The sequence below is a fragment of the Vipera ursinii genome, assembly GCF_947247035.1.
Source record: "Vipera ursinii genome assembly, chromosome: Z".
Classification (NCBI taxonomy): Eukaryota; Metazoa; Chordata; class Lepidosauria; order Squamata; family Viperidae; genus Vipera; species Vipera ursinii.
In genome coordinates, this window is record NC_139517.1 from 34,202,952 (window position 1) to 34,219,786 (window position 16,835).

A 16,835-nucleotide genomic window follows, 5' to 3' on the forward strand; every position below is an offset into this window, starting at 1 on the left:
CAGTTTTTTTTCCATATAGCATCAACCTTGTGAACTCTCAAGCTTCCATTTTCTGCTATGTATTCAAAATGAACAGTGATTAATATGTGTGTGTGTGTGTGTGCGTGCATGTGTGTGTATAAAATGTGTATATGTATGTGTGTGTGTGTATACATACACGCACGCACACATGCACGCATGCGCACGCACACACACACACACATATATTGTGTGTGTATGTATGTGAGGTATGTGTATGGTTATATGCATTCTTTTGAGAGCAGGCAACATAATTCATTTTTAATGTGGGCCAGTGTGCTCATAGTAAAAAATGTCAATAAGATAATAAATTATCTCATATCTTATTTTTTCTTTATCATCTTTATCTTTCATCATTTTTATCTTTATCATCCTTATCCTTATCATCCTTATCAACCTTAACCTATCCTATCCTATCCTATCCTATCCTATCCTATCCTATCCTATCCTATCCTATCCTATCCTATCCTATCCTATCCTATCCTGTCTTTGCAAGTGATATGAGGTTTTCCTCCCTCTGTTCTTCTTTTGAAGCATTTTGTGTCATGAAAAAAGGATTTATGATAGAATTAGAGGACTTTCCCTTGGAGTACCATCATATTTTGCAATTTGGGGAAAGTACTCAAATATTCCTTAAATGGTCTTAAAACTCATTAAAACTCAAGTAATTATGTGAACAGATTGTCTATGCCCATCACTTCTAAGAATGCCACTACAGTGTCTGCACATGTTAATTAATATAGTGTTATTGGTATATATTTAGAAAGAACAGGTGTGACTGGTCTCTATCTCTACAAGTTTAAAAAAGTCAACAAACTAAGTTTTGAAGCGGTGAGGAATTCCACAAGAATCAAGGAGGGGAGAAGATGATAAATAGGAGTAAGGTTTGGAATGAGAATATGTGTGGGTCATCATCCTCACACCCCCTGAATCATTCTGTGCCAATCTTGCTCCCATGCCTGAAGGAATTGTATTTCAGAAAGGAGTGTGCTTCCCCAGATGATATGAGCAATAGTACATTGTATAGGGGAGAAGGGAAAATTCTCTTTTGCGAAATCTCTTTTCGTATCAAATTTGCTGTTAAACAAGTGCAAACAATTGAGATGGCAATAGTTCTCTGGCAAAGCAGAGAATTGTTGCTTAGCCTATCCCTATCACCCACAAAACTCAATTTCTGCCTCACTAGAACCAGTCAGATGCTATAAACATGGCTATATTTAGCATCTTCAGATCTGCATTGCTATATATTGAATATATGTTGGTTGAAGGGTCTGTTCTTAAGAATCTTTTTTTCGTGATGTGAGTTGACAAAATCTAATTCTAAGAGGAGAAAAGACATTGAGTTAGGAATAAAAAGAAGGTGCTATAGCCTTTTGAGATAGTCAAGGAAATATGATGATATTAAGATACGAAATCAAAGTCTTTTCCATTTCAAATTAGTTCTCAAACAGAAGCTTCAGAAATTTAATTTATACTGTGCTACAAGAAAAATTATTCAGAATAATACAGCATTAAATTAGATATGCCATAAATGTAACAATTTTCTATAAACACCTCTTACTTATAGTTTCCAATTGTCACTGTGTTCATATGGATGACGCTTGGAACAAATGAGCAGGAGATAGAAGACATAGTTGTCTCTGGAAACTGCTATCCCATTTCCCCTTTTTGGAAAAAAATGTAACTTAGGAAAGGGAATGCTCCATCCTCTTGGGTTTGGATTATTGAAGTATAGCTGATTTTTTTTCCTTGTGTATTGGCTTGAGAAATTCTACTCTGTATTATAAGGTAAACTGAACCAATCATCTCTAAATCTAATTAATTAATCAAATAGTTAGAAGGATGTTTAGATGCCTGTTCAGTGACTCAGGAACTGGCCTTTTCGCTCAAAAATATCATAACACTAGGTGATTTGCACAGTACTATTGCTGCAATAACAGAGTTGGCAATATATCCCAGGGAGGTTTAATCCACCTGGCCAATGTCCTTTTGACTTAAATATTGAGGAACAGGATGTGGATTAATAGTTTTCTTTTGTAATAACAGTGATACTTAATGGGAAATTCAAACCTTTATAGAAACATTTTTGTGTAACAGCTGGAACAGTTATTTTTTTAACTGTTCATAGTACAGAAAAGAGATTTGCTTCCTTGTCATTCTTATCCAGCATTGTACTAAGAAAACCATTGTACTCTGAACTCTTCTCTCCAAAAGCACTAACTGTGATGGGTGGGTAGCTTTTATATTTTCCTTCCTTTCTTCCTCTTGTCCTTGGCTTTAATTGTACACACTATACATACACATTGTTTTTCTGCGATTTGGGTGGTAGGAGGGAAACTGAAATAAGTTTGGGGAACAGATTTTTCCCTTTACAGGATGATGTTGAGTTTTTCTGGATATGATATCTGTTTGCTGTGGTTAGCTATTCTATTTTAAGCCTGATTTGAATTATATTTATTTTATAGTTACCCTATTTGATAACTTAAAAGCAAAGTTGGCCAACGTTTGCATATAGGATAGAAGATTGCAATACAGAAGCTGAAAATGGGATTTTATTTATGAGAAACAACAAATATAATTGATCAAGTAATTATTAATTAAGGAATCATTCTAAGTTAGTTATGGCTCAAATGTGGGAAAAAGAACGAAGGTACAAGACAATGAGAACTATTCTGTTTAAATGAGAAAACATAAGCCAACATATGCCTTAAAAGTGCTCATCTTTGGCTGGATTGTAACCATTATTGCTTGAATATCTTGGGCTGTCAGACAAATTAAATCAGCTTTTGAAAAGAACATATGATAGCAGAGAGGCTATAATTCTGTAGTAGATCGAAAATATTTCATTTACAGAAGCTTTGAGATAAAGTAATATGAGGATTCAGTATGTAGATAATTGACTTATATGATAGCTTCAAATGGTGATACGGATCTTATAAATTACATACATAGTAATGATTCTAAATTTTGTTTTTAGTTATAACTGCATACCTGTTCATGTCAACAGTACGCATCACGGAAGCCAATGAATGCTTTATTAATTATATAAATTGATGGGTGGTCACATTTAAAATAATCTTTCCATAAAATCTATAAATAAATGTTTCAGTGATTGAACATTAGTCACTATCTTTTTACATAGCTAAGTTAATGATAAAGAAATTATGCAGTTTCAAAAAATGTATGTTGTTGCACATAGAAGTGTGAATGGGACCCATTATCCTCAGTTTAAAAAAGAAAAATAACAATTTCACAGCAATACTTCAAGAATTGCCTTGACTTACAATCATTCATATCGTGACAGTTTGAAGTTACAACAGCATTGCAAAAAGTGACTTATAACAAATCCTCACACTTATAACCATCCCATCATCCCAAAAGTCACTTGTCCAAAATTTGGGCACTTGGCAGCCAGCATGTATTTATTTATGATGTTTGCAGCATTCCTGGGTCATGTGATTGACATTTATGACCTTTCCAGCTGGGTTCTGACAAGCAAAGTCAATAGAGAAAGTTAGACTTGCTTTATTACCATGTGATTCACTTAAAAACTGCAGTGATTTATTTAATAAGTGTTGCCAAAAGATAAAATTGGGCATGATTCACTTAACAGTTATCTTGCTTAGCAATGGAAATTCTAGTCCCAATTGTGTTCATAAGTTAAGAACAAAATTATGTGGATTCTTCATTTTATATTAGCCAAACACAGGTAATACTAAAAGTTATTAAGGGAGGATGTATTATTATTCAACTGATTTCAGAGGCTAAAATGAAATTAAAAATGCAGTATGACTGAAAAAAATGTTAATATGGTATGTCAGTTCCATCAGATTGCAATCAAACTAATTATATATACAGGAGATTCATCTAAATCAATTGGCTTTCAGTTAAGTTTAATTTGCTTTCAGCATGACTAGACTAGATTAAGCCCAGTAGAATGTAGACACTTTGTTAACAGCACAGGCTATCTTTTCAATTCTTTCTGAACATAAGATTTAGTTTTGGAATGTAATAGGCTGGCCAGTATGAACTCGTGGCTGCTCAGTTCTAATAAAAGGACCCCATCACCTGGTAAACTTACTGGAGTACAACAGGTGCAGAAGCGAGACAACATAAGGCAGCATTTGAAAGTTCCTCTTTTGCCTGTGAGCAGTGCTGATGACATGCATGGTGTTAAGCTTCCACAGTATCTCAGGTTCCCTTGTTTCCACAATAATATTAATGACATTTGTATTATAGCAGTTCAAAACTAAATAGGTATCTTTACTACTAACTACATTCTGTAAATTTTGCACTGTTCTTAAATCAAAATATTTATTTTTTTAAAAAATGGGATGTGTATTACATATATTAACAAAAATATTTATATAAGTGAAAATGGCATATACAATAAACAATTATTTGCTGTCAGTAATGCATACATTAGAACTGTATACCAGCATGAGTATTAGAATGGCTCCATCCCTGTTAGCTTTCTGTAAGGTCCTAAAACCTGGATATATTCTTGAGCCTGGGGCTGAATGTGTTAAGGGCCCCCTTCTTGGCTATATTGCTAAATGGCTAAATATCTTGTGTGTGTGTGTGTGTGTGTGTGTGTGTGTGTGTGTGTGTGTGTATACACAAATATGAGCTGTCACTACTGTGACCACTGCCTGTGGATGGCCTTGGGTTAGGCTGAAACAGGAAATAAGATTTGTCCCATGTTTGGGGCCTAGCAAGGTAATCTAAATACTTAACAAACATTTAACATATACATATACATATACATACACACACACACACACACACACACACACACACACACACACACATATATATATATATATATATATATATATATATATATATATATATATATATATATGTTTTAGTATTTTTATTGGTTTTACTATTTTTATTTTTAAAAAATGTTTATAAATATTTTTTGAATTGTGAGCCACCTAGAGTCATAGACTGAGGTGGGCAGCCATAGAAATTGAACAATCAATCAAACAAATAAATAAATTGGAACTATAATCCTTTGCCTGGAAGTGGTACTTAGACATATTATGAGGTGCCATTCTATTTAGAAAGAAGGAATTTACTCTTGCATATTGGCTTCAGTTGAGAAAAAAATCAGTTTATTAGTTTGCAAAATACACACACACACACACACACACACACACACACACACACGTCTGCCAACCATCCTGTAATAGCTCCATCACCTGAACATATTAACAATAAAACTTGAAGTTCTTATGTTTGTCCCCAGTTTTTTGTCTTGAGTTCGGGCAGTTGTGTCCATCTTATGACCAAAATGGCAGAAGACAATTGTTCAGATCTTCACTACTCTCGATTTTAAAAAAAGAATTAAGTTTTATATTTTATATAGAAATGTTTTATTATATTAATATTGATTGTAAATAGTAACAAGTATTTCCGTTGCAACATCAGTAATTATGGATAATAATTTCAATCCGGTGTGTCATTTATGACTTTTTGATCTATGAGAAATGGCTGTTAGATGCACATACAGTTGGAATGTATTATAAATCTTATCAAATATTAGCTAAAAAATAGGAGGCAAATCTTTTTATCAGCACCTCTAAGGCCCAAGCAACATAATTTACTAGTGCATGGAATTTTGTGATTTTTCTAAAAAGAAAAACCAATAGTTAGTAGTCTTAACTTTCCATTACTAGTTGTTTTTCTTTTAGGATTAGTTACTCAAACAATTTCATCCACTCTTCTGTCCAGTGTAAGGTTAAATATTTTGGAGAGGGAAGGAAACTTCAGGAGAGGAATTTTACAAAAAAAAAGTAAAATAATAAAGGACTCTTCCCTTGATCATTTGTGTTTTAACATCTTTTTTTTCTGTTTTCTAGGAAGAAGAAAATGGAAACAGAACAGGTATGTTGCTGTATTTCTTTGATCATTCATTAGGACATGTGCTAAGCAGAATCTTTAATGTCCATCGAGGTATTGAGGGAGAAAGTGTACACCTAGGACAATTTAGTTTAACCTGCTGCTTTTCTTTTTTTTATTAAAGAGTTTTACAAAAACAAAATTTTACAATATATCCCCAAATCCCTCCCACCCCAAACCCCCCCACTTCCCCCCCCACTTCCCAGAGCTAAATACAGGATTATAGTTACAATAATCATATTCTAAATAAAAATTATGCATGATATACAATTAACCAAATTCATAATGTGCTTTAACTCCCCTTTAACATAACTACAAACAAAGTACCAATAACAATATCCCACTAAAATCTACTCATAAGCTAAATGGAACTTTTTAGTCCCATATTTGTTCTGAATATAATTTATCCATCTCCTCCAAACTGAAATATATCTTTCCTGTGAATAATCTTTCAAATAAGCAGAAATCTTAGACATTTCTGCAAGATTCGAAACTTTAAACACCCATTCTTCTATAGTAGGCAAACTATCCTTCTTCCAATATTGTCCCACCAGTAACCGTGCTGCTGTTATCATGTTCAACATCAAGTTAGTTTCTTTAACATCACAATCTACAACAATACCCAATAAAAACAATTGCGGAGAAAACTTTATTTTCTCTTAAAAATCTTTTGAATGTTCCACCAAATTTTGATCCAAAAAGCGTTTATATTTCTACAAGTCCACCACATGTGAAAATAGGTAGCTTCTAAACTACCACATCTCCAACATTTAGACTGTAAATTAGGATACATGTTGGACAACTTCTTGGGATCCAGATGCCATCTATAAAACATTTTATAAAAATTTTCTCTTAAGTTTTGAGCCTGAGTAAATTTAACATTTCTGACCCAAATTATCTCCCAGGTGTCCAACGAAATTGGTTCCTGAATATTTTGTGCCCACTTTATCATACAGTCTTTAACCAGTTCCGTTTCCGAATCCAATTCAATTAAAGCATTATATATCCTCTTTATATGTGCACAATTTAAATCTCTAATTTGTTTTACTAAATTTTGATCTGTAATTGTGATGCCAACCTTTTGATCTGACTTCCACCTAGCTTTCAATTGGGTATATTGAAACCAAGAGTAACTTATATTTTCTTGTCTTATGATTTAAGTTGCCAATCATTCCCTCGCAATCTAAGTAGTTCCTTAAAAGAAACCATATCCATACTCACTCCCATAAATACGCCCTCTATCGCGTGTCCAGGAATTCCCCAAATCGGTATTTTATAATTTAACTTATAATAATATTTTTCCAGACTGCTGCTTTTCTTATGCTACTTCTGTTCCTGAAGTCAATTTAAACATTTTATTGCGGAGTTTTGGCAATAGAGTTGGGCTGGTGCTCAGTCCATACAACAACCACTGCAGACTCTTATTGGTTGTTCCCTGCGTCTTATCTTTCCCGTCAGCACAGGAAAAGCAAGCATCACTGGCAAGATTCTGTATGGGTGGGTCTACTGACACTTGCCTTCTTTTAAGGATTATTTCCTTCTCATTAGTTCTCCTTCTTTCCCTATGCTTACCCTATTTCCACATTATTCTTTAATGCAATCCATTGGATGTTTTAATTTACCCATGCATTCTAATTAATTTTTGTTCTGTTTGTTTTCCCTCCTTTTCTCCTTCCTGCTGAAGACAAGTTAGGATTGATTTACATCACACTCTTTTGTGCTTGAATGAATAAAAACATAAAATCTCTTATGAGTCAGGCTTGACCTCTGGTGATCTCATGGATGCATCTGCATAATTTTATCGGCAATACTACAGAAGTGCTTTGCCATTGCTGCCTCAGGGATGTTTTTGATTTCCCAGTCTAGCTTACCTAAAATTCCCTATAACTTCCATCCACATATTATGCAGGCTCAACCCTGCTTTGCTTCTGAGCCTAGTCAAGATCAGTTAAATCATGCATTAAGCTCTTTCAATTTGCAAAACCACTTTAATGTCACAAATCATATTCTTGATATGCAAACAAAGACCATCATTCTTATAAATGGTCCAACGCAGTGAAAGGTATATTTTTATCTGGAAGGATACAACATTAGTCTTCTGCAGTAACCTTCAAGGGCCACAAGAAAGCAGGACTATGTATAGACAGAGGATCTCAATCTGGAGCAAGAAACACATTTTTGGCAAAAAAAATCCTTACCACCCTCCACTGGGGCCCCTTGTTTGTTTGTCTTTGTGGTGTAGAATTAAGGAAACTATAAAACTTGATGTCCGATTACCATGTATCAGGGGTATCAGGGAGAGCAATGCCAACTGGTGCAATCAGCTGGGTGGCAGAGGAGAGCAACTTTGATGGGTGTAATCAGCTGGGCAGTGGAGGGAGTCCCGGAGCTCCTGCTGAGTTGCGTGGGTGACTCGGGGCTCCCAATTGCCACATGGCACCTCACAGAGACCTGCTGGAAGTTAGGGGGAAGGGGCAGCCCAGAGGAAAGGGGGGATAAAAAGGGAAGGAGATGTGTGACATGGGGAAGAACAAGAAGTGAAGGAGAGATGGAGAGAGAGTGAGACAGTGAAGAAGAGAGAGAAGCAGTGAGGGGAAAGAGTCAGCTGAGATGGTGAAAAGCAAATGGAGGAGGAAGAGATGAGGAGAGAAGGGAGAGGGGATAACCATTTATCAGCTTACCCTGTCACCACCGCGCTGCCGAGTTCCTGTTTAGTGGGGCTGCAAGGGAGGCAGTAGGGGCCAAATGGGGGGGGAGAGAGTAAGAGTGAAATCAGTCCAAAGAGAGAGAAAAGGGGCAATGCTGACCCAGAGAGAGGGAGAGAATGAAGCTAACCTAGAGAGAGAGCAGTGAGAGAGTGAACCAGTGACTAGAGGGGACACCAGACACACCGGGAGGACTGTGGAGGTGAACTGAGCTGGGCAAGTAGAGGTGAGTGGGCAAATGATCAGAACAAGAGATCCTGAAATACTAGATCAGTGACTTTGTGTTGAAAGACCCCAAGGAGAAAGGGACAAAGGGAGATGGAATTTTGCAGCTCTTTTACTCCAGCTGAGAAGCCAGTGAGGCAGGTGATCTGCTACAACTGTGGGGGCACAGGTCACTACAGAGTATTTGCCCAAAGCCACCCAAACCACAAAACCTGACCTAGTCAGGAAACCACAGAGGGCCTTAATGAGAGAGCCAACTAGGTGTCTGGCTATGCTAGTTAGCTCCAGCCAAAGGGGTAGCCAAGTACAGCCTTGGGCATCTCCCTTCATGAATGGAATTTCACCAAAAACCACCTCAGTGACAGGAGGGATGAGAGTACCTCCTTTAGTGAGGAGCTCACATACAAAAGGGCCTGCTAAGGAGAAAGCAACAAGGGTCCAGCAGCACAGGAGCAACTAAGCATGGGCTTTCAGACCAGATGCTGTGTCCCTCACCACCAAGCTCCCCAAACAGCTTCCCCAATGGTGCTGGTACAAGTGGAGGGCACTTACACAAGGGGCCTCTTGGACTTGGGTCCATAAGTGATGTTTACTGTACTGGGATATCTATGATAGGCGTCTAAAGCATATGCCCATGCAAAAGTTTGGCGATTTGGAGATTTGGGGCATTGGAACTGAGAGATTCCTTTATGACGGGTATCTATCTATCTAGCTAACATTTGGCCTCCCAGTTGTTGGATACTTTAAATCTTTAACACTCTGAATATTGTCTGTACCCGCCCTCCAGGAGCTAGCCAGGGTTCTCTGATGGTAGTGATAAACACTTAACTTAGTCAGACACTTGCTCACTCTGATTGTCCAAGCAGACAGGTGATTTACCCCACACTGCAGACTGTATTCCTACACTTGGTGTGAGAGCAACAGGCTCATGTGGAAAGTGTGGGACAGCTGTAGAAAATGGACTATGTGAGGATAGTACTACAACCAGGAGAGGTGGCATGTCTGCACTCATCTGTCAGATTGGACTGGGAGCAGTCTGAGCTGTACCTTGTCCTTGAATGTGACCCTAGAAGACAGAATATTAGATTGGAGGCAATTTCAGAGGTGATCTCCATGATGGTCTTGTGTCAGGATAGAAGGTGGATCTTAGCAACTTTCCTGTGAGGTTGAAGGACCGGATGTTGTTGGGACAGATGAGCCTGGCCACCCCCATTGTACTGCCTGAGATAGCAGAAGGGGCTGAAAGTGAGATTTGAACAGATCGATTCTACCCAAGAATGCACAGCTTGCCCCAGAATGGCTGGAGAGGGCTAGAGACCAACTTTGGAAGTGGTGACACCTGTTCTTGAAGGATGAATTTGATGTGGGGTGCACTAGGAGCACTCAACATTGAATCTGTCTACAAGAAGATAAGCCATTCTGAAAGAGGTCTTGGCAGATTTCTTCAAGTGATGTCGATGTAGATGGCCTCACAGAGCACCTAGGAGAGCTGAAGAGGACCGAGATCATCTGAGAATCTCCCCCATAGTGGTAGTCCAGAAGAAAAATGGGTCCCTGAGAATGTGCACAGATTACCGAACCCTCAATTGAAGGACCGTTTCAGATCAGTACCCTACCCTTTGGATTGAAGATGCCCTACATTGCTTATCGGGGGCAAGTGTTTAGTGTGCTTGATCAGATAAGTGGCTACCATCAAATCCCTATGTATGATAGAGACAAAACTGCTTTCATCTGCCCTTTCGGGTTCTATGAGTTTAATCGGATGTCTCAAGGATTATCAGGGGTCCCAGTGACCTTTCAGCAACATATGGAGTGGACAGCAAGAGACATGAATCTGATAGAGGTTAGAGGAGCAATGGCAGCAGAGGCCATTGGGGTCACAACTGCAAGTGTCCCCAAGTTATTGTTGTGATTCTGTGCCAGCCAGTGGACCCAGCAGTTGAGTCTGGGGAATCAGAGGAGGAGGGGCCTGGAAAGCCATCAGAGTCGGAGGAAGGCTCTGATGAGCTCCAGGACTTACTATCTGATGAAGAGCTTGGCCCCTCCAGTCGTACACAGGCTGAGACCCAGCTGTGCTGGGAAACTGAGTCAGACTCTGAGGACTCATAGCTGGAAGACATCATAGATGCTTGCAAACGCCGACAGGTGACAAGAGTAGGACAGAGAGAAGCAATGGGGCAGCTCCAAGGGAGGAGGAGAAGGCATTGAGAAGCCAGGCCATGGGGCTGCATAACAAAAAGGGAAGGTGTGGGCGGTGCTGGTTGCTGAAGGCAACCGTTTGCAAAGGACTCAAGTTTCATGGAATCATGTTCTGTCTGCCTTGTCTGTGAACAATTCTCTGTTTGAATCATGTTCTCTTTGCCTTTGGACAATTCTCCATTTGAATCATATTCCGTTTGCCTTTGAACAATTCTCCGTTTGAATCGTGCTTTGTTTGCCTTTGCTTTTGGGACATTTTGCTGGTCTGTAAATACTAATAAAAGGGCTTTGTTTTTCCTGCATTTCCAGCCTACTTGTTAAAAGAGGGGTTTGTCCTTGTAAGTTAACAAGGACTCGCATAGGCTGGGACAGAACAGTTATACTGCAATCCCAGGCAGATGAGGGGGGCTGCTGATATTAAGAAGGATTTGAGGAGGGATCAGGGCAAAGATCTACTCTGTGAGCTGACCTTGAGGGCTCTGCAGAGTGGTCATCAGGTCTTGCTAACCGACTCCCTGAAGACAGCCTGGCTGCTGCTTAAAGAATGGGACTGGCTCCAGCTTTGGAGTAGGATAGTTTATAAAGGGGGGGGGCCTCCAATGGTCTTGAGGAAAAGTGGTAGCTGTTCCTCCTCAAGAAACATAGAGATGCAGTACTAACTGCATTACACAATGACCATGGATATTTAGGGCCAGAAAGAACCTTCAAACTATTGAGGGATCAGTTCTGTTGGCCATGTATGACAGTGGAAGTTGAGGGCCACTGTAAGTCCTATATATGCTGCATTCAGCAAAAGGCTCTATCTTTGAGGGCTGCTCCAATGGGTCACTAGCTCCAAAGACCCATGGAGCTAGTCTTCATTGACTTTCTGTATCTAGAACCCAATACCAGTGGGTAGGGGAATGTATTAATGGTGACAGACCACTTCACTTGTTACCCACAAACATTCCCAATGAAAGACCAATGGGCAGTCATGGTAGCCAAGGTTCTGGTGGAAATTTATTTTGTTCATTATGGGCTGCCCCAGTGAATCAAGGCAGAGACTTTGAGAGTCAGCTCATCAAACAATTGCTCAACTTGCTGGGCATCTGGAAGTCATGCACCATTGCCTACCATTCCCAAGGGGATATGCAGCCTGAGAAGTTTAACTATACTCTCCTTGATATGTTAGGAACACTGACTGCAGAGCAGAAGCAGCACTGGAGTGGAAACATTTCTGACGTGGTGCAAACATTCAAAAGTATGGAAAATGATACTACTGGATATTCTCCCTACCGGCTGATGTTTGGAAGGGAAGCCTGACTGCCGGTAGACTTAGCATTTGGAGTTTCATTATTCTAGACATCATTGGCCTCACACTGAAATTATGTGGACAAATTCAGGAGGAATCTGAAAACTATACAAGAGGGCACGGTCTATCTCAGAGACCTGAGACTGCAGGAACAAAAGGAACTATGACTTGAAGGTGAGAATCCAGGACTTGCTACTGAGGAATCTGGACATCCCAGGCAAACATAAATTAGCTGATTGGTGGCGCTCCCAATCCTACATTGTCTGCGAGAAACTGGCTGGGCTATAGTGTACAGGATCTGCTCAGAAGGGGCCACTAGCATGTGGTAGCTAAACCATCTCGGACCTCTGAATGAGGCAGTACGTGTGCCCTAGCACATACATTACCATCTGTGGAACTCTGCCCAGAGAGGAGGTATCCAATGACCCATACACACTGCCTTCTTCTGTGCTGGAGAAAGAGAGGGATCGGGAGGAGAACTGTATGAACTGGTTATTGCTACTTGAGCTCTTTGAAGTGGACTCACCCATGTCAGGCACCTGAATTTGTGCCCCACATGCAGGAACAGGAGGATATCCTTGGGGAACCAGTAAGGCAGGCTAGTGAACATTCCATGCAATAACCACAGGACAAGAGACCACCCCAGAGATACCTAAGCCTGCCACACCCCCAGAGAGAGTCATTTCCACCCCGGCTGAGCCTAGAGAATTGAGACCAAAAAGAGCAATTCATCCCCTGCAGAGACTGACACATGACTCTTTTGGCTACAGGATGGAAGAGGCAGCATTCACTGCCAGGGAGACTTCAGAACCACAATTGCAGCCCAATAAGCCCATGGGGAAAGGCATGCCAGGTCCATCCCCCAACACACCCATAGACCCGTTGATAGGAAATGCTGTAAGATTAACATCATCTCACCAGCAAGAGACATATAATGTACATATAGGCTGTTAGTAAACTGCATCTCACTCTTTGGGGGATCAAAGAAATTTGGGTAGGGGGAGTATGGGCACAATCAGCTGGGCAGTGGAAAAGAGCAGCCCCGATGGTCTCAATCAGCTGGGCAGCAGAGAGAGTTCCAGAATCTTGCTGAATAGCGCGGGCAACCTGGGGCTCTGAATCACCTCATGGCACCTCACAGAGACCCGCTGGAAATTAAAGAGGAAGGAGCGGCCCAGGGGAAAAGGGGGATAAAAAGAGGAGACATATGGTGAGGGGAAGAACAAAGAAGGGAAGAAGGAGATATGGAAAGAGAGTTAGACAGAGCAAAGAAGAGAGAGAAGCAGCCTGAGGGAAAAGAGACAGCAGAGATATGGAAAAGCAAACAGAGGAGGTGGAGGTGAGGAAAGAAGGTAGAGGGGGATAAGCATTTATCATCTTACCCTGTCACCACCCCACTGCCTGGTCCCTGTTTAGTGGGGCTGCATGGGAAGCAGTAGGGCTCAGATGGGGAGGGGGGAGAGAGCAAGAGTGAAGTCAATCCAAAGAGAAAGGGAACAATGCAGAGAGAGGGAGGGAGAGAGAGCAAGAGCTAAACTAACACAGAGAGAGCAGCAAGAGAGTGAACCAGTGACTAGAGGGGGCACCAGACACACCAGGAATACTGTGGATGTGAACTGAGCCAGGCGAGTAAAGGCGACTGGGCGAATGATCAGAACAAGAGATCCTGAGACACTAAACCAGTACTTTGAGCCAAAACACTCGAAATTATAGGGGAGAAAGGGACAGAGGAAGCTGGACTTTGCAGCCCTTTTGGAGGTAGCGCTATACATATAATATTCCTTTTGTGGATTGCATTTATTTATGTCGCCAAAAAGTGATCCACTGAAAATGGTTAGGTAGTGTTTGACAATATACATTTTTTTCATAGATCAAAACCCGTGGACCTCCCAAACCATCGTAAGATGGAAATCAAAGCAATTACAAACGTCTTTCCCCGTGTTAAAATTATAGTTGAATTTCCATTGCATATATTTGAGTAAAAAGAAAAAAATTGTGTGGTTTGTTTGGAAGACTTTGAACCAAATATATAATATCTTATAATATATATTATATATCTAGATTGATAAGCCTTCTTTTCCAAAATGAATCTAACCTTCCCTAATTTAGGCACCTTCTAATGTGGACTACAGCTCCAGGATTCTCAACAATGTTCATACAGGTTGGGAAAATCTGAGAAAGGATTCATTTGATGGAGAGTTTGTAGTTAAATCTTTTAAAAGAGTGACAGGAGATCCAGGGGCTGAAGGATGAAAGGCAATCTCAGTATGTATTTAAAAGATCAGTAAGAGGATAAGTGTGAAGTCAGTTAAGTTTTAATTAACCATGGTAGACTTTGTTCACTTTCCCATTTGAAAGATAGGATGCAATTCCAGTGCCTTGAAGCAGAATTTTAAATTGAGCAGACTTGATGCCACCAGAAATGCATTTTTTCTGTCTTTTATAAAAATATTTTGGCTTTTCTGGATGCTCCCTTTAAGAAGTAGGCACTGAGCACTGTTGGAATAGTTAAATCAGGGCAGTGTTGTGGTAATCATGGAAGACTTCTGTGCATATTTTTGAATTATATGATGATGATGATAATGTGCCACCACATTGATATCACCTCTTAATGAACATATAAATAGATTTTCTCCAGGATTATCTACATTCAGTATGGTTGTTCAGGTCTTCCACTGATGCTGCAATTAAATCCATCTACCTTATTGTTATTTGTCTTCTTTTTCTTTCTGTCCATGGATTTTGTAATGCCATAAAACTATTTTTCAGGGAATGTTGTAATAGTTTTGTATAAACTTCCCATTTCAATTAATCTCACAGACAGCCTGCCAAACAATAATTCAGGTCTCAGAATTCTGCATGGCTTTATCATAGAACATGCAAATAAATAAGAGAGGTATCAAAACTCCTGGTACTATATATACATATATATATTTAATCATCAACATACAGCACCTCCACGGAATCGGCTGGAACCCATGGACACCATCTTTGTCAAAAATGTAAAGGAAGATGGGCCAGCACACCAGGCTGGTCTCCAGACAGGTAAGACATAAATATCTTTATTACAGCTGTATGTCAATATTCTAATGACATCATCAACCCCTTTCACCTTTTCCCTGTCAGTAACTCACTAACAGCACAGGGGGATGGTTGGATCTGTGTTGAAACAACCAGTCTTCCTAGCTGTTACCTCCTGCATCACATCCTTTTCTTTTTCCCCAAACTGAAGCAGAAACAAAAAGAAAAATTCCTCGTGCTATTGAAAATTTTCAAGCATTCCCCCCCACCCCCACTTTTCTATTTCTCTTCCTGAAGAGTAAAAACCAAACCAGATATAGAGGTGGAATATATGAGGTGGTTCCTTTTCCTTGGATATCTCAATTTTGTAAGAGTTAAGGATTAGTTAACCTCACATCAGCAGTTCCCAAGATACTTGGGACAGTAGAAGGAAGTTAAATCTTGTGCATGGCTACATTTACCTCTTGGGAAGTTAACTAATGCACTAGGATCCTCTTATTGAACCACTTAAGAATTTTGTATAATATGATATTATGTAGAAGTTTGAAGAAACAATTCTCATTTGGTTTTTTTACCTCCTGTTTTCTCATGCTGGGCCATTTGCGGATCTTCGTATTAGTAAGCTAAAATGAGCATAAGCAGATATGGAAATTGCTCCATGTTACTGCTATATACACGTATCTCCCGATTTCCTTGGTTTCACTGTATAGTGGAGTAGCCTCAAAAACCTGGACATAACTCTGATGCTATTGTGAATGTAATTATCTTGCCAGGCAAGAGAATTCAGAGAGAATATGCATCCATTTATGCACTATACATATATTTAACTTTTGTATTTTTGTATTTTATACATTTGCCCTGTTCACCGCTCTGAGTCCTTCGGGAGAAGGGCGGTATATAAATAAAATAATAATAATAATAATTATTATTATTATTATTATTATTATTATTATTATTATTATTATTATTATTATTATTATTATTATTCCCAGTTCACATAGTTGGATTACGCCAGTTTCTCTTTTTGCTTGAGAGAGAAAAGTATTGGTACTTTAAAACTCAAGGAGAAGCTGTGAAATAAATCTGAGAAAGAATGGGGTTTACTATTTCTCCAGTGCCTCTGATTAATGTTTCAGATGCCAGGAAATAATTAAAGAAGCAGTGGATATTTAATTTAAGAGTATTATATCTCTGTAAAAGATAAAAATACCATGGCTGGAAAGTATGCTAGGTTTTGTTAATTTTTGTTTTTAATTTTGTTGATGGAGCATAAAAACATTGCTCCCTATGATTCTTTATTTCTCTATACAAATCAGGAGATAGGGTGGAATCTCAGCTTTCTTACCCATCTATCACGTTCTGTTTGAAGATACCAGCTTCTTCCAGAATAAGTCTTCAATATTAATTAAAGCTCCTAAACATTTTCCATTTTAAATGAGACTTTAGGCAAAAAGAGGAACCATTTATAG

General features: G+C 39.2%; 1 protein-coding gene across 2 annotated transcripts in view; it reads left to right on the forward strand.

The window, feature by feature from the left end:
- ARHGAP23 (Rho GTPase activating protein 23) overlaps window positions 1-16,835 on the forward strand; it is a 111,358-nt gene that overhangs the window by 12,982 nt on the left and 81,541 nt on the right. For both annotated transcript variants that reach the window (XM_083377326.1, XM_083377327.1), the window contains exons 2-3: window positions 5,886-5,910; window positions 15,298-15,390. In XM_083377326.1, coding sequence (XP_083233452.1) covers window positions 15,324-15,390 — 67 coding nt within the window. In that variant the 5' untranslated portion in view covers window positions 5,886-5,910; window positions 15,298-15,323. The remainder of the gene's footprint in view (window positions 1-5,885; window positions 5,911-15,297; window positions 15,391-16,835) is intronic.